We start from the raw sequence: 18,131 nt of genomic DNA on the forward strand, positions 1-18,131 counted from the left end.
TGTGTTTTAGTGCCAGTAAAGACCAGCATCCATCACAGCAGCAGGTACTTCAAATAAACCAGTGATGGCACCTTTGCTGATGTCACCATCCGTGTGTCCAGTTCCAGACGGCACCCTCAGTGCTGTTTTCCACCTGTAGCATGTGTGCGTATGGTGTAACCTGAGTGTAGCCATGCAACTAGAGACATGATGGCACCTGATAGACTCAACACACCCTCTCTCTCTCTCCGTTGCTGTTGATGTGAGACGGGCCACACTATTTTGAGGCCCATTTTCAGCACACGCAGAGCTGTGATAAGCATGTAAATGAGACCTGCTTTGGATTTCATTTCAGAAACTTCCCTATCTGTGCACTTCAGTCATGTCCGCAGCTTCACAATCTATGAAAATATGTCCCCAAGGCCCTATTTTCTCAAAGATCCTTCCATCAAACGTGCATAATTTCCTGCAGTAAAATGACGGACATTTCGTTTGCATCTTTTGTTACTGCATCTTTTTTTTGTTCTACCTTTTTTATCTACTTATGCCTCCCAGTTTATAAAAAACTATTTTTGAGCTTCATTCATTCAGTCATTAAAGTCCCCCCAAAATAACAACATTAAACATTATCACACCCTTGTTAAAGTCATGACAGGATTATTATTTGTCTGTCCCGGAACAAAAACATGGTCAAGTTCTAAAACAGAAAATTGACCAAAAATAAAAGAGCTAGTTTTCTAATGCTGCTCTTGATAATAGAGACAGGATACCACATCAGTCATGCCTCTGCTCCTTTAAACCAGAAATATCTAATTCAAGAAATTGTGCCACTTCACAAGGGGTAAATAAATAAATAAATAAATAAAGGAGAAAGACAGGCCCATGGTGCATTGAGGGGAAAATACAGTTGTTGCAAAGAGGAAGTAATTTGAGAAGTCTGATGGTTTTATAAGCCGAGACACATGAGGTGTTGGACCTCTGAAGAGCAACACCATTACCTCATCCGTTTAACCCCAGACAGGGGTCAGATGGATGGACCATGTGTGTCGGTGTGTGTCCTACAGCCCAACAAATCCCTGTGATGATAAGTCAAGTCAACACAGTGTAGAGGAATGTGCATCTGCAGCACATCAGGAAAGTTCACAGATGGACTTTCTCATGCTTAGAAATTAGGCTTAATAACATTTGAATGGTTCAATATGCAAATGAATATATGTTCTGAGCATTTCTCACCTCTGATAAGGACACGGCTCAAAAAGCATTTTTAAGTTATATTGTTGACAGGAAAATCTGCTAACGCCATTCATTTGTACCGAGGATGAGCTGTTGTGAGCCGGTGGTTATGACTGGCTGAGAAAAGTCAGACTTCTCATATATTTTGATGTCAGTCTTGTTCTGCGTATCATCAAGAGGCCTCGTTGGTCGTATGACCGGAGCCTTTGAGGGTTCTCGTGGTTTTCCCAGGGAGGTTGTTAATTGACTGTCACCACAATGATCTCATCCCTGAGATCGACACTCCGCTGAAAGAGGATCCACAGCTCTTCATTACCTGAGTCTGTGCTGACCCACATCACAAAAGGAAAGAAATGACGTAATAATATCAAAGCTTTTAAAAATACCGTTTATAGGAAGTGGCATGATATCTATATTACTATCCATAGAATGTGAATAAACATAATTCACCAGGTAAAATAATAAATAAATGGTATCTGATGATCAGATTCCTTATTATGTTACATAATCTGTTGTTAACCAGTTAACCATCTTATTTAATTGTGGGGGAGAGGAGACCTCACATGACATTACCGTATGTAACATTGCTTCATCATGTATTCCAATGTCATGTGAGGTCACAGCATAATGAAACCATGCATACATTATGCAATATCATGTGAGATTATAAAATACGATGTCATGCAAGGTCGCAGAAACCACTGTTCAATATAGATATAATTGTTATAATTTTTGACCCCAAAAATTCATTGCACACAAATATTGTTTAAACAACTTTTCTGTGACCAACTTATGATGTCATTCATATAATAAATGTACACTTCGGGTTAAGTAAATGACATTTGTGACATGTGTGATGAAGCAACTGTCTGTTGTGTCTTGACTTCCCTCCACCCCTCAGTCTCCTCTCTGCTGGTGATGTAAAGAATTTTGGCTCAGGTTGCACAGTCTGCATGGTCGTTACTCACTGTTTTCTGTCTAACAACGCTGTTTTGACTGTGTGTGAAAAGTGGGCCTTGGGATAATATAACATTGCTCTTTCTCTCTCCCTGTGTGTGTGTGTGTGTCCACGTTGCTATATGGTTACATACTCTCCTCATACCATATATATGTTTGGATTTTAATTTTTTATGATTATATATAAAAACTTGTTTTTGTTTTCCAAAATATGAATAACTAGGATGTAACAGATTAGTTTTTAGACTTTTTTTATAACCGTGTTTAAAAGTTCAGCTTTAGATTTATATTGTTACAGTTACGGTTTCACATCAGAAACCACAGTATGTTGTCTATTTGATTTTAGCATCATTTTTTCTATTGTTTTTTCGGGTTTTGTTAGATGCTTATATGGGATGATGACATTTAACAAATTTGGCGAATTTTCATTTTTCTTTTGATTACATAAAATTACATTTCGACAGGATTGTGCGGGACTTTATGCGCACAAACGACGTGATTGCAAACCCTTTGTGGTATGTGCTGCCCTCTAGCGGACAGCAAGCAAACAAACACATTTCCTGTTAAATTATCCACACTTTGTAGCAATCATACGCGCAGTTGTATGCAAAAAGATTAAAGGCATATTATTATTAACCATTATTTCACATCACCCACGCATCATTGCATGATTGCACGCACTATTTTATAACATTTGCGCATGAACAGTACTGCATCTTTAAACTTTACTAAGGGGTTCACTATTTGGCAGGAAGTTAGCCGCAGCTAACAGGAAGCCGAATAATCTCTAGACTCTGAGGAGCAAGAATTAGCAAAGAACTGCGAGGTAAACCGTCGTTCCTGATCCTTTACAGGCCACGTTATTAGAGGTATTCCAATCACTTTGTACGCCAAGTGTGTGTGCAAATGCTGATATTGTTGTGTACTGTTTGCTGAGGTAGTGTGTCGCCACTGTGGTAGCCTCAGCGCCTTGTATCAGTCATGGCTCAGTGTGCTTAGATTACTTCCCAGCAGACTTGATGCATGAGCGTAAATGAAAGAAGCGAAACTAAACGGGAATCATCGCTGATAGGAAAAGCGCCGTTAAACCGCCTTGTTTCTTTTGCATTTTATCGTACAAATCTTGGTTTACACTCACGTTTGTAGCCGCCTATTTGCGCTTTAGAAAGACCATAAGGCGTTACTCCTTAGGGCTGTTGTGGCGCATGCGCCCGCGCACACGCACGCCAACATCCCCACTTGTCTACCTGACTACGCATTCCCTCAGCAGGGCAAAGTCAGTGCACGTAAGGCTGATGGAACATTGTAAGTGATACATATTATTGCAGCTGATGTGCTAGAAATTGGCCCGAGACTTTAAAATGTAGAAGTGTGTCACAAACTTTGAGTTGGTCTTGTGCAGTGCACCATAACACATGTGGTTCTTTGATCTTAACAAACATCAAGTACCATAAACTGTTGGCTGTTTAATCTGTTTTGCCTTTGAACTGGGTCACAATTTCTGTGTCTCTTTAAACTTTGCTGAAACGCATTGATACTGATTAATCAAATAACTAGAAGCCTTGATTGTATTTTGTCTCTTCCACAGGAATATCAAGCAGTAAAGCTTGATTAAAATCCAAAAGGCATAAATGGTAAGAAAAATATATTCTACTTCTGAATGCATCTATGATAATAATTACTGACATAGTTTTTATGTCAGTCCAGTACACGTAATCACAGAACGCTATTGTTTCTATAGCTCATGCCCACTCAGCTGATTACAGATGGGCGATGTTATTTATTCCATTGTTCCATATAATTCACTATTACTGACCTTCTCAACCTCCGGTGGTTTGCAACAGTCTTCAGCAGTAGATATTAAGACCAAAGAGGAGAAGGATGCAGAGCTGGACAGACGAATCGAAGCTCTGCGAAAGAAGAATGAAGCCCTGGTCAAGCGATACCAGGTATTTTGTGTGTTTTATGCAGGATTTAGGGCACATATAACTATATGTTTACAGTTGAAATATAAACAATGGTGTTGACCTACAGTTTTAGGTTTTTATTATTACATTATTGTAAGATTTTATTGTGTAAAGTGTAAATCAATTTTAGGATTTTAGGGAACTATTTTTTCCAATATTAATTGGAAAATTTGAACCTTTGTATAACTATCCTGATTGTCGATTATGTCCAAGGATCCTTTTATTAACTTGTGACGACAGAAAATCTGCCATTTACTCTTAATAGGAAATTGAGGAAGACAAAAAAAAGGCGGAGCAGGAGGGCATCGCTGTGACGACACCTAGGAAGCCCCGTCCTCAAGAGACAGAGACAGATCGGAGGAGGACAGAGAAAGAAAACATAACCGTCACTGTTGATCTCTCCAAACAAACAGGGGTAATCTACAGCTGTAGCTATATCAGCTATCGCTCATCACAATGGAAGAAACATGAAATGACAACTCACAGATTGTGTTAATAACCTCTTTCTTCAGTCCTATTATGTCTGTGCATTATTCTGTTTGGATAGGATGAGTCCAAAATTATTGCATTCAGACTCGAAGCATGAAACCATTTATTTATTTATTTATTTTTATAAAGGCACAGTGTCCAATATTCAGCACAACACTAGCGTGAGCCAAGTGGCTAATTTTCAACTGCAGTCCCTGGGCTAGCTAATTAATAATTAATTGTCACCACCACCACACCACTACCTTATATACCATTTACTCGATACGACCTAAAACACATATATCTAAAATGGTGATGTATATAAATAATTTAGACGACCATATACATGATGCAGAGAGATACAATTGATCAAGGATTCAGGCAGCCTTGAAGCTACAGTAATACATTAGGACATGCAGGCATGGAAGAATCAGGTGGGGTGAGCAGACTTGGAACATCAGCACACAGGAAGACAGCGAGACAGCAGACAGTAATTATAATATGCAAAAACATGAGGAGACATTCACATCATGGATATATATAGATTGGATTTGTGCTTGCTCTTCCTCAAACCTAATTTTAGTCATTTCTAATTTATTCATTTCATTTTTGTTTAGAAATTTTATTCATAATGAGCCGTGTTCCCCCGAATGATTGCATAACATCCTGTTTGCTCCTAGTGATCACTTCTGTCGTCTATTTCATGCAGGAGAAGAGAACTGTAAATGACTGGAAACCCAATGTGCCCCGTGGACGGAAGACATCGGAGGACAGTGACGGTTATGGAGGCCCAAGTGAGGGACAAAGTCCTCCTCGGAGAAGAGGATCCGGGCGGCTTGGTCGTGGAGGGCAGAGAGGAGGTGGTGGAGGCCGTCAGGAGAGAAGAGACAGGGAACCTAGGACGCCCAGAAGTGGAGAACATGGGGAACAAGTGGGACCAGGACGTAGAGGTGGAAGGAGAGGAAGAGGAGGGGAAGGAGGAAGAGGAGGAGGAGAAGGAGGAAGAGGAGGAGGAGAAGGAGGAAGAGGAGGAGGAGAAGGAGGAGGGGGAGGAGGGACACCAGGGGGCATAGACAGAAAATCCAAGGTGCGTAATAATAAATTACATTGAAGATTTTGCAAAGTAGGACAGCTTATTTGGTTCTTTTTAAGACCTGTTTTGTTTGTTTTTGTTTACTCTTATTAAATCCCTCTTGGTTTTTTTATGGCTGTTGCCAGTGTACTTCCATTTATAAAATGGTAAATAATGTCACTTCTTGTGCTGCCGTTTGTTAATGTGCAGGAATGGGAGGAAAAGAGGCGGCAAAACATTGAAAAGATGAATGAAGAAATGGAGAGAATAGCAGAATATGAGCGAGGACAGCGGGTACGAGAGTCTATTTTTGAAAGCGTTTTGGTTTAAGGTGTAGCACAGAAACCTCTGTCCTAGTTTTCCTTATGTATTCCTTACGCGTAACATGTGGAACTCCTCTCTTTAGGGCGATGGAGACAAGCCCAACCGTAATTTTCTGGATGATCCAAGACGTTCAGGGCCTGCACCAGACACGGACCGAAAGGAGGGAAGCAGGAGACATGTGCGAAACTGGGGCGGGCTGGACTTTGACAATGTAAAGACCGGACCAGAGCTGGAGAAAGAGTGGAGCGTAAGCAATGTTTTAGTTTGAATTACAAGAGTCTAGTCTGTCGTTGAGTTTTTCGAATTCCCTTTTTTATGGTCTTCCTTGTAACGTATCAGTTCGCCTCACTTGTTGTTCAGAGTCGAAGGTCTGGTCCAAAAGGCTCTGTAGACATGACCATGTCAATGACTGGCAGAGAAAGAGCCGAGTACCTGCGCTGGAAGAAGGAGCGCGAGCAGATCGATGAGGAGAGACTAGCACGCCATCGTAATGCCACAGGCCAGTGGAGACGGGAGTGGGACGCTCAGAAGACAGAAAACATGTAAGGCATTTCTGTTCCAGTTTTTCTAAGGATATAAATGGACACAGTTGGAAGCAATGTCTGCAAACCAGTTCCAAAGCTAAACATCACTAATGCAATTACAGTATATTAAATCTTTACTCATGCTGCTCTCTTTTAAAGACAATTTTTGTCTTTATTCTGGCGCAGTCAGGGTGTTTATGTATGTGTGTGTCTTATTTCACAGGTTCAAGGAGGACACATGTGCGTCCACAGAGAGTGGCACACCTGAGCAGAGTGGCAAAAGAGGCAAGTAGACGCTATCCCGCACACACACGATGGAGGCTGCACTTGCCCCTTAGTAAACCTCCACCACACGTCATTGCAATATCCCGCATAAACAAATGATGCACCCCAGCACTGATCACAGGCCACGGCTTCCCCTCCCCTCTGCACTTAATTTAGGGTGTTATGTAGATAGCGGTTGATTAAGCTCCTTATGTAAATGCTCACTGTATTTCCCTGGAGTCTAAATCAACCTTTTAAGCTCCATTTGCACTGATTTCATCGGCCCTTTAGAAGGACAACAGACTGAGCAAAACCAGGCAGTGAAATGAAGGTTGCAGTCGCCGCCGGCACCATAAAATGAACCTTTCTTGATGTAAATTTCGGTGACATTCTAATCCTTTTTGATTCTATGGTTATTCTCCAGTACAGCCTTTACTTAATCATTGCATATTTATTCAAATTTTAATCACCTTTTCCATATTTGCTCCAGATGACAACAAGCGTCCTCCTAAAGGTCCAACATTTGGAGACTTCCTCTCCCAAGGGAGGACTCCGGGATCTAGAGGTGATCGGGGTAGAGGCAGATCTCGAGGCCAGAAACCAGAATACAGGTAAATCTGCACCTCAGTCTTTCCTCTATAAAGTCTCATTGCTACTTAATTTGTCAATTCTACTCTTCCAACTTAAGAATGTTACACTCAGCTATGTTTTAGGATGGGAGCCAGGTGTTAAGGGCATTAAGCCTGGATTGCTGTGTAGGCAAATCCAGGTTAACCAAACACGTTTTCTAATTTTTATACCCATGTCCACATCTGCTCCACATCAGTATGCATGACAACCGCTGGGAAGGGGAAAAGGAGCAGGAAAAAGAACAGGAGGACAGGACAAAAAGAGAGGAGAAGGCTAAAAAGAAGAAGGAGATGGTGAAAGAGGCTGCACCTCCAACAACGGAGAAGGTAAGAGGCTCAGCAGCTTCTTATTAAATTGTGTTCATTCAGTTGATGTCGTTGTGATGGCATCAGGTATTTATCTAGCTGTGGAACAAAACCTTACAGACATGTGGTTTTTCAGGCAGAGGAGAATAGCAGAGATGGGGAGGAAGAGGAAGACGAATGGGAGGATGCCAGTGATGAAGATGATGAGGAAGTAGAGGAAGGGAGGGCGTCAGACCACAACTCCAGGGACAGTGAGAAGAAAGATGAAGGGAAAAAGAAACCGTCCGGGAGCAAAAAGGACTCGGCTGCATCGCCTGGGCCTTGTTCACCGCAGATGTCAGCAGGAAGTCCCAAAGAGCAACGGACGCCAAGGCCAAAGGTGCACATCCCCCCCCCAGCAGTAGTTCAGGAGTCCCCAGAGGAAGGTAAACCCCTCAGCCCCTTCCTCCCACTGGACAGCCACCGGCCAGTATCAGACTGGGGGGAGGAAATGGAGATGTTGTCACCACGGAGTAGCATGGGAGGCGAGAGCCCGCTGAGACCCCCCAGTGTAAAGGCCAGCCCACCTCAGATGAAGGAGCGAGAGCAGGAGGATGAGAATGAAAACAGCGTTTCTAGCTCCATTGAACCAGCTGAGTCACAAAAAGCAGATGACAAAGGTGACTAACGATGTGGCAGTGGTGTTTCTAGATATCACGCTTCATGTTTTTCTGTCCATCTACGTCTTTAGTGGCTGGACAGCCAATTTTTGTGATATCTGCAGCAGATCTGCAACTTTATAGGAGCTCTGCTCTGACATAGTTGTAGCTTGTTACATTTTGTCTATACTCAACCTGCCTGATTTTTAATCCTCATCTCTGCTCCTCCTACCTCATCATCATTATCTCTCCTCTCCTTAATCGTTTCCTCTCCTTATCTTTATCATCTCCTCCTCTGCAGACATATTGTCTCCTCCAGGGAAGGTGGTGATGGTGTCAGAAGCAGAGTCGGTTTCAGCAGTCTCTCCCACTGCACTGCCATCTGAATCAGCCCCGACTGAATTGGCCCCATCCGAATCAGCCCCGACTGAGTCAGCCCCATCCGAATCAGCCCCGACTGAGTCAGCCCCATCCGAATCAGCCCCGCCTGAATTGGCCGCATCCGAATCAGCCCCGACTGAATCGGCCCCATCCGAATCAGCCCCGACTGAATCAGCCCCATCCGAATCACCCCCGACTGAATCGGCCCCATCCGAATCAGCCCCGACTGAATCGGCCCCATCCGAATCAGCCCCGACTGAATTGGCCCCGACTGAATCGGCCCCATCCGAATCAGCCCCGCCTGAATCGGCCCCATCCGAATCAGCCCCGACTGAATCGGCCCCATCCGAATCAGCCCCGACTGAATTGGCCCCGACTGAATCGGCCCCATCCGAATCGGCCCCGACTGAATTGGCCCCGACTGAATCGGCCCCATCCGAATCAGCCCCGCCTGAATCGGCCCCGACTGAATCAGCCCCATCCGAATCAGCCCTGCCGGAATCGGCCCCATCCGAATCAGCCCCGACTGAATTGGCCCCGACTGAATCGGCCCCGACTGAATCAGCCCCATCCGAATCAGCCCCATCCGAATCAGCCCCGACTGAATCAGCCCCGACTGAATCGGCCCCGACTGAATCAGCCCCATCCGAATCAGCCCCATCCGAATCAGCCCCGACTGAATTGGCCCCGACTGAATCGGCCCCGACTGAATCAGCCCCATCCGAATCAGCCCCATCCGAATCAGCCCCGACTGAATCAGCCCCGACTGAATCAGCCCCATCTGAATCAGCCCTGCCTGAATCAGTCCCATCTGAATCGGCCCCATCTGAATCGGCCCCGCCTGAATCAGCCCCGCCTGAATCAGCCCCGACTGAATCGGCCCCGCCTGAATCGGCCCCATCCGAATCGGCCCCGCCTGAATCAGCCCCGACTGAATCAGCCCCGCCTGAAGCCAACGGCTCTGCTGTGGTGATGGACCAGGAAACACCTGCCGCTCCACCACAGAGTAAATTATTAAAAAAATCTATTCATTCAACTGAAATAAGATGGGCGACTGAGACGATATTGAAAGTCCCAACTCTTAAATTCAGCTTTAGAAGTGGCTCTCATCGTTGTTTTAGACTTTAAAAGCATTTAATTTTATAAAAAGCATAACCACTCCCACATTCATTGTTTTTCCCTTCAGGTCCAACTTCCACTGGTTTGTAACCGGCTTTACCAGTGGTTTTCTCTAGACAAGCATTGTGACGTGGTTGTGCTTGTTCACCTTTAACAGCAGAGGACCTGGACTCTCCTCCCACGGACCTCAGCGGCGACCAGAGCTCATCTGTACCTGCAGAAGACAACGTTGACAATTCAGCCCCTGATGAAAGTGATGCTGTGAAAGCAGAGCCGGAGGAGACGCCCTCAGGTGAGGTTCTCGATGACTGTGGTGAAACCTCCCAACACTCCCCTCCTAAGTTAGCCATCGTCCTCCTGGATGATGGTTCCATGCACACTTGATTCCTGTCTGATCGGTGTAAATATAGATATCTTCAATACACACAAGCATGATAGTCTGGCAGAATAGGTTTCTATATATTATGTTCATGTACATTCCCAACTGCTAAGACCCATGATATTTTTGAGCTCCCTAGCTTTAGAGTTTGGCTCAGTCCTACTTCACCTATCACATGTAATATGCTAATAAATACTATATTTGGTTAAAGACCCCAAGAATGATCCTCTTTTGGATTAGTTTTCAGCAGCTGTTGCGATTATTCCAGATTAAAAGGAAAGAGGAGAGTCTGAGGAGCCGTTTCCACAGGGAACATGTAAATGAGTTCTCTAGTATTAGTGGAGACTAAAGGGAAGAACGGTGGAACCAAGCTTTTGAGGAAAGAAAGGTTAATGGATATACTTTTTATAAAATAAACTTTGTATATATATATAAAAAAAAAAAAACAATCAGTTTGAAAAATGTGAGATTTGTTTGTGACGAATCAAACAGCAGCTCTTCCAGATGATGGCAACAACTGATAGATCATCTTAACTCGGTGGCCTTTCAGGACGTCTGCGCTGGCAGTTTGTAAAGAGAACAGTTCGAGATATCGCGGGATTTAGACATTCCTGGCTGCAGTCGTGTCTGAGGATCGTTTGTTGTTTATCTCCTGTTGAAAAAAAGCTTAATGGATGCAAAGTAATGAGCCTTTAAAAGCCTTTATCATTTTTGAAGTTAATGAGTTGTTGCATTCAGACCCAAGTTCTTCCTGAAAATATAACCACAAGTTATTTCCACTGAAACTGTGTCCAGGAAGTTCTTCATGTCGGACGTTTGGGGCATGTAAGCAGCGGTTAGAGCTGCTAAGGTTGTTGTCTTCGTCTTCCCTGCTTAAAGGCTCATCTGATTGCATTTGCACCTAATCTGGTGACTCATTTTTGATAGATGGCTGAAGACAGAGGAGCTCACGCGGACCTCGCTGTGTTTCCGTGCACGTTCGCCACACACGGCTTTGTGTGCAACTGCGTGTCGATGAGTTTGTTATTGTCTGGGTGGAGGTCATGAAACCAGAGAAATTAGAGGCACAATTAGCTATTTAAAAGGCTTTTTAGAGGAAATGAGCTGTACTCTGCTGGTCAGATGATTGCACAGACAGAACGGAGACTGTTTGAAGTGTAATTGCATTAAATCTTGCCGTGTTTGTAAGACAGCGCAGCGGAGAGGCTGGCTGAGTACAATGAGATGAATGACAAAGTACCCATAAACACCCCGGGTAAACACAAACACTCAACCTGTTCCTGCTTCCTCTTTTTGATTTGCTCTGATATTGTAAGATAAAAAACAGAATGGCTCCGTGCCTGAGCTCCTCCTGTTTCTGGTAACAATACGTTTGATTTAAAACCCGTCCATGTGAAGAACGTGCTTGGTTATGTCACCATAATGTGTTCTGAACACTGTCAGAGCTTCACTCACCCTTCCTGTCCTGTCTGTGTCCACAGGCTGAAGCCCAGACTCAACTCGACATCAACGGGGTGGCCGTGACTCACGGGAAGGAACCGAAAATTAGAAGATTTGACTTAAATAATTAATGAGAAGGACTGTGTGTCATCAAAAGGGGACATCATGAGCTTTCGACTCCGTGGTAATGTTGGTTTTTTTTCTCACTCCTTTGAGTGTTAAGTTACACAACAAAAATATATTAGCGCTTGAGATTTTCCAGAGGGGGAACATTGAGAGCCTGTATTTCCAGTCTGATAATGACATATTCCGCCGGATCATTTGAAACGCCACTTGTACGTGATTGATTACAAACTATTATCCCATTCAGATGATGTAAAAATCCACTTGCACTCGAGTGTAGTTTGCTGTAGCACCACTGTGAGCCCTACGTGACGTGGCGTCCACATTTTAAAAGGAATAAGTGAATAACTGATGAGCTTGCGAACGTTCCATGTCTGGTTTTGAACTGAACTGTGTTTAACTTTAAATATGCGAAATCAGACATTCAACATGCAGTCATCCGTGCAACGGAGTGATTTCAGACTCATCATGACTCAGGTTGCAGCGAGTGGCGGCGTTGCCGTGTAAAGACTGGCCACCGCCGCTGGGCGCCATCTCTTGCTGTTTGGGGCAGATTGTAGGGAGACTTTTCTTCTCTTAGTGGCGCTAATGTCGGCCGTTGTTGGTCAGGAGTCCTTGTCATCACTGCAGGTAGACAGTGATGTTTTAAGTTTTTATATTTTGCGGTTCATATCGGCGCTGAGTCCAGCCTGCTCCACGTATTACTGGGCTCGTGTGATTATGAGGAGCGACTGATTTAGATCAGGTGTCTTCTTAAGGGCACTTTGACACATGTGACCTTGCCGCTGCTCCTCTTCTCCGATCCCTCAGAAAAGCTCTCAGATTAGTTGATCCTTTGCGAACCCCCCCCTGCTGGGGACGTGGTTCTGTTCCATCTTATGTTTGATTATGACTGAAGTGATTTTGCTAGGTTTTTAGCGGTTCTGTTGAAACCTTTGAATTGACTTCCTCTCTACCCAGATGACACACTGCCTCTCAAAAGAATAGTTTTTTTACTCTCAAAAAAAGATAAGTGGGGATGTTAAATATGTATATTTTTGTTAATATCAAGGATACGGATATTCATCGGCCTCCAGTGCTGAAACATCAGTGATGTGGAATGATTTTATTTGCGGCTGTTTTGTTTTCGGAGTGAAACCTTCCTCTCCTCTCATACCTCAGCAGACTAAGGGCTGGTTTGTTCTCAAAGTTGTGCTTGGTTCTCAAATGGCTCTTATAAATGTGCTGGAAATTTAGCAGCTGGCCTTTGGTGTTGGAAAACATACAGACGAATTGAATGCTTTGTTTTTGTGTTGGGGGGTGGGTAAATCATAGTGCATTTCCTTTCGAAGGAAATACAACATGTACAGTTTCTAAAATTAAAATAAACATTCCACTATTTGTGGTTGCAAAATTCAGCCTATGAAAGGCTATGAAAAGGTTCGTTTTGACGTTTTCTTTGTTTTTATTGATGTTTCTGAGCTTCAGTTCCAGTATTGAAGTCACAGACAGTCATTTCTGTCTCCCTGTTTCATACGTGACATTGCTCTGAGAACCAACCACGTCAGCCTTTTCTGGAGCGCTGTGCATCTGTCCACAAAAAAAATCCTTTTTCCTTGTCTCAAAGCCATCTATTGAATAAAGAAGAAAAGAGCTCTGATATTCATACAGCTTTACAAAAATGTATTATGTACACATCAATCTCATTTTTCATATTAAGAGAATAAACGTACACTCTGACGTCTTTCACGGCTGTTTTTTCCCCTTCTGGGTGTGTAGAAAAGATTATTTCTTAGTGTCAGGATGAATTGTTTTGATATCTTTGTCTTAAATTGCTGCTTATCTCCTTTTTATTGATTTATTTAATAAATTCGTGGTCGGTCCCAGGAAAACTGTGCTTTTGTCCTTGGCTGCTGCAGGACAGGAAGAGAAAAAGCTTCTCCTTTTATCTTCTCTAACAGATCCTAATGAAGGTTTATGTCGCACCGTCTCCATTTTCTGGGGCAGCATGCGACTCATCCACGCCTAGAAAGCCTTTTTTTAATGCTTTAAACGGCTCTTCTGAGTTCCGGTGAGCAGCTGCCGTGCACATCATCCGGGGTGGGGGAGATGCTGCGAGGCGGTGATCATTTGCTGCAGCTCCCTGTGTTGCGGGACGTTTCTCTCAAACTATGACCCAATCGCTGGGTGTTGCGTACTTTCAGCCCCTCCTCGGCCGAGGCTGCGTCAAGCGGTGCACGGACGCGCGCGGCGGCGCCGGAAACACCGGGAGGCTTTCTTCAGAATAAAAGAACCCCCTCCAACTCCTGCCTCCTTAAGTGGAATTTATGGACTCGCTAGTGTATTTGTCTTTATTTAAGCCGAAATACGACATTATGTGGTTGCAACATGTTCATCCCTGACGCGGTTTTCTAATTTAATGAGCCGGCTTTGACGCAGGGTTGCTTTTGAAGGGTCCGACCGGAAACGGCCGGATTAGGCAACGACGTATTGACAGCGGTCCCGTCCAGCTGATGCCAGGGACGTCCTCTTGAGTTCAGTTATCTCCATAAGCACCGTGCTCTCAGAGGGACCAGGGATTTGACCTCCTGCAAACACACTTTCGGAAGACCAGGACGCAGTTAGCGGCTCGAGCTGCATCCTGCGCCGGCACGGGACCAGAAAAGAGTCGTGGATGGGAAAGGGGGGGGCGGCTGCCTCGGCTGTCCAGACTCGAACGAGCAAAGAAGAGTCAGGGGAGACATCGGTGACCAAGGTTGTACCTCTCAATAGGCGAGCAACATGAAAGCGGCTGGCAGACAAGTCGCCGCGACCGCGGAGAAGCTGAGCGGGGACGTGAAGCGGAGGCCGAGCTACCCCGGGGAGCTGCGGGCCAAACACGCCAACATGTCAACTAAGATCTGGGTGAAAGTGGCCATGGCCATTGTCTATTTCCTCTGCGTGTCTGTGGCTGCTTTCATTCTGGTGATTTATTACGTTTTCTTCTGGACACCGGATCCACATCACAACACCACCAGCACCGAGGTACCCAACCGCACCGAGTACGCGCCGAGGATCGGGTGAAACGCACGCACACGCACGGAAGCTGGCTGACCGTACCTGATGGGAAGTTCCAGCAGGGAAGGATGAGAGAGGACGGCACCCAGAGAAGCGAGGCTGGGCAGAGTTTTGGAGTGTGGACCTGGGGTGCGTCAGTGTTCCGCATGCAGGAGGACAACACTTGCGCATCCTGACCCGGAGGAGGCTTTTCTTTTATTCACAACCCTGAACGAAAGCTTCTATTCCCCCCATATATCACGCGATAAAAGCCAACGTTTGGGGTTCTTTTCCCTTACTATTATCGAAACATTTTGAAATATTTTGACCAAAATGTTTTCTGGCAGTTGCACAAAACTTGCAGTCTTTGCATCCCTCGACATGTAGATGCTCATTTTTTAAAAGTTATTTTTCTATTTATTTCTTTATTTTGCATAGCTAATGAAGCCTGGAGTAAACATTATAGCCCCCAGCAGAGAGAAGGTCAGATGTCTATTTAAACTAGATTTTAAAAAAAACCTCCTTCCTTAATAAAAAGTAAATATATTTCTTATTTCTGTATATTCACCCCATCAAACATCTCCACTGGACTGTGTGTATATATGTATCAGTTTTTTCCCCCTCTTGATCCTTCTAGGGACTCTGACTTTAATCCACTCCCCAAAAAATATGCAATAGCACTTTGGTTAAACTTCCATTTTGTTCCTGCAACTCTGCTGTGTAGAATTGGATTTGAGAGACTTTATTCTGGTCCACTCCACAGAAGGTCTACTGTATAATCCATGCATGCCATAAAACTCTGCTGTTTCACATTTGGTAGCCTAGAGATGTGGTTTAAGATTTTACTGCAAACAGGATCTTATTGCTGGTACTTTAAGTTTCTGCTCTTTTTTTTTTTTTAAAGAACTTTTGAACCAAATCAATGTCCTTTGAAACCACAAGAGTAAAAAAATCCAATCAAAATCCACTCATATAAAGGACGTGTGGAAGCCCTTGGACCCCTTGAAAAGGGGGGTGTAATCTCCAGGGAAGCTTGGAAGTACTTTAAAAACATTAAGCCCAAATGTGACCTTTTGTTGCTGATGCAGAATCACAGAGAAACATCACAAAGAAGCACCGGCAAAGATCGGAGGGACCCCCCCCCCCCACACACAACATTAAAGAACTGCAGCTCACATCTCAAGATCCACTCAGACCCTGCAAACTGCTCTAATTAACAACGGACCCTTGTTTTTCCTCTCTTCCTACAGCAGCGAGCTGCTTGTTTTCAGGTATTTAGAGCAAATTCAAGCGATACTGTAGCAGAAATTGTTCCGTATGTTTCTCACCGTCTGCTCATGATTTAGGCTACGATCCCTGAAATTGTAGACTGTTTCCTTTACAATGTAGCCTTGAGGATTCACTGTTTCTATAAACTATGCATTTATTCAGCGTGGGCGTTGTCCTTCTGTTGTCAGGAAACGGGTATTTGTGGCCATTCTGACTGGGAAAATGACAGTTTAATACTGGGAAGGCCCAGCTGACACCATCTCAATGGTAGTTTGACTTTACATTTCAAATTTTCTGTTCCGCTATGACAGTTCCCAGAATTCATTTCCAAAGTCCAAGAAAAATCCAAATCTTTTGTAATGAATAATCTTAAATTCTAATATATTTAACATCTATATTTAGATGATGTAGTGTTACACATTAATGCTTGTACTTGTCTACATTTTGAACAGAATTTCATGATATATTTAAAAAACAAACAAACAAATGTTTTATTTTTGCACTTGTAATGCACAATATTGTTCATTTTTAAACTTTCAGGCTATATTTTGCCCTTTTGTAAATGTAATCAACTGGATAAGAGTGGAACCAAAATCAAATGTACAATAATTAAAATCCACAATGAGGACAATGGTGGCACGACACTCTAAACAACAATAAACCATCAATTAAAACCAGTATCAAGCTTTGGTTTTGGTGAGTCTTACATTACCGTTACAGCTGTAAATGTTTTTATAGTCCGGTGACGTCACGCTTCTGCAGCTCCTCCGTCAGCTTGGTTCCGAGCCAAAAGCTCAGTCACCTTGAAGCACAGGAACATTTGATGGGCAACACTGAGTGGTGTGTTTTAAAGCCAGTGATATCCTCTGCCTTATTAAACCTGGAATGAGGTGCTGGGAGGTTGGCGGTGGGGGGTCCATAAATGTATTTTACTGTTCGCAGAAGAAACATCTTCAGATAAACTTGAGAGCTGAACATGGTGGATTCTCTCCAACCGGCTACAGTTGAGCCCCTGCTAAACTAATTATCCACCCCATGAATATTGCTGGGATTGATGATCAAGTTCTGCTCTTTAGAGTCCAGTCAGAACATTCATTACCTCCAGGGAGAACAGAAACCAGTGAGGCTCTCAACAAACTACCGAGCTGTGGAGAAGCCTGATTTAAAGTTAAGGGTTGACACCGATGAGCTCACTCAGTGCTTCTGCTTTTGTCTTTTATAGCACTGTTATTGCTCAGGATGGAAGGCCATGCCATCTATATATTTTTTAAAATCATTCTTCTGCTATGAAGACCAATATAATTCAACAAATGAAATTAATTCAACGATAAACATAGTTAAAAAGAGGACATTTGAGTCATATCAAGGAAAGTAAAGCACAAGCGTTTACTCCTGCAAGGACACACTTTGTAGTCATCAATTATAATCTATGAATTTTTAAAATATATATTAAAAAAATCATTCCAACATACAAAATACCGTGTATAATGACTTATCCTTTATTCCAAACAAGCAAACCGTCCAACGGTGGGAGCCACCAGTAAAGCAGTGCGTCCATCCTCCACTAGAGGGCAGTATTACACCGACTCATTTCACAACAGTTTATTGTACACAACCAAAAAGACAGAGCACAAAAGAGCAACAAAGGGCACAAAAGAGCAACAAAGGGCACAAAAGAGCAACACTATTGTCCGTCAGTTTAGTTGCACGTATAAATCAACGTGTTAAGTTACGTAACTGACGCATTGATCATAAATAGCTGCACATATGGTCGCACATACATTTCTATCTATTTAAAATCGGTTACTGTATTATAAAAATGCTGAAAATAGTACATGGTTATCTTGTATTTTTATATTAGCTATTTGTATATTCTATCATTTATTATTGTATTTTAGAAGTAGAAAACCACTGCAAACTGAATTGGTGTACAACCTGCTGTGGTGCGGTGCTGTGCAGCATGATTTGTAAAACAATAACACACCAGTGTGATTATTTCTCTTGGCTATTGAGTGACATGTTGGTCTGAAATCATGAGCTGCAT

At 43.5% G+C, this 18,131-nt stretch overlaps 1 protein-coding gene across 4 annotated transcripts; it reads left to right on the forward strand.

Moving 5' to 3' along the window:
• The first annotated feature begins 2,903 nt into the window (after positions 1 to 2,903).
• Positions 2,904 to 13,526, forward strand: ccdc9 (coiled-coil domain containing 9). 4 transcript variants are annotated; one of them, XM_029843247.1, is made up of 17 exons: positions 2,904 to 2,995; positions 3,758 to 3,803; positions 4,014 to 4,118; positions 4,402 to 4,551; positions 5,314 to 5,691; positions 5,887 to 5,970; positions 6,083 to 6,247; positions 6,361 to 6,542; positions 6,748 to 6,809; positions 7,279 to 7,399; positions 7,615 to 7,744; positions 7,860 to 8,382; positions 8,663 to 9,508; positions 9,689 to 9,748; positions 9,929 to 9,943; positions 10,019 to 10,153; positions 11,722 to 13,526. In XM_029843247.1, the coding sequence occupies exons 2-17, from the start codon at positions 3,801 to 3,803 to the stop codon at positions 11,724 to 11,726; spliced, it is 2,964 nt and encodes a 987-aa protein (XP_029699107.1). In that variant the 5' UTR covers positions 2,904 to 2,995; positions 3,758 to 3,800; the 3' UTR covers positions 11,727 to 13,526. The 4 variants fall into 4 exon arrangements, with proteins under 4 accessions (XP_029699107.1, XP_029699111.1, XP_029699108.1 ...); XM_029843248.1 differs by having other exon boundaries at positions 2,916 to 3,038; XM_029843250.1 differs by lacking the exon at positions 2,904 to 2,995 and adding an exon at positions 3,301 to 3,474.
• Positions 13,527 to 18,131: the final 4,605 nt, after the last annotated feature.

The sequence above is a fragment of the Takifugu rubripes genome, chromosome 11 (genome assembly GCF_901000725.2).
Source record: "Takifugu rubripes chromosome 11, fTakRub1.2, whole genome shotgun sequence".
Lineage (NCBI taxonomy): Eukaryota > Metazoa > Chordata > Actinopteri > Tetraodontiformes > Tetraodontidae > Takifugu > Takifugu rubripes.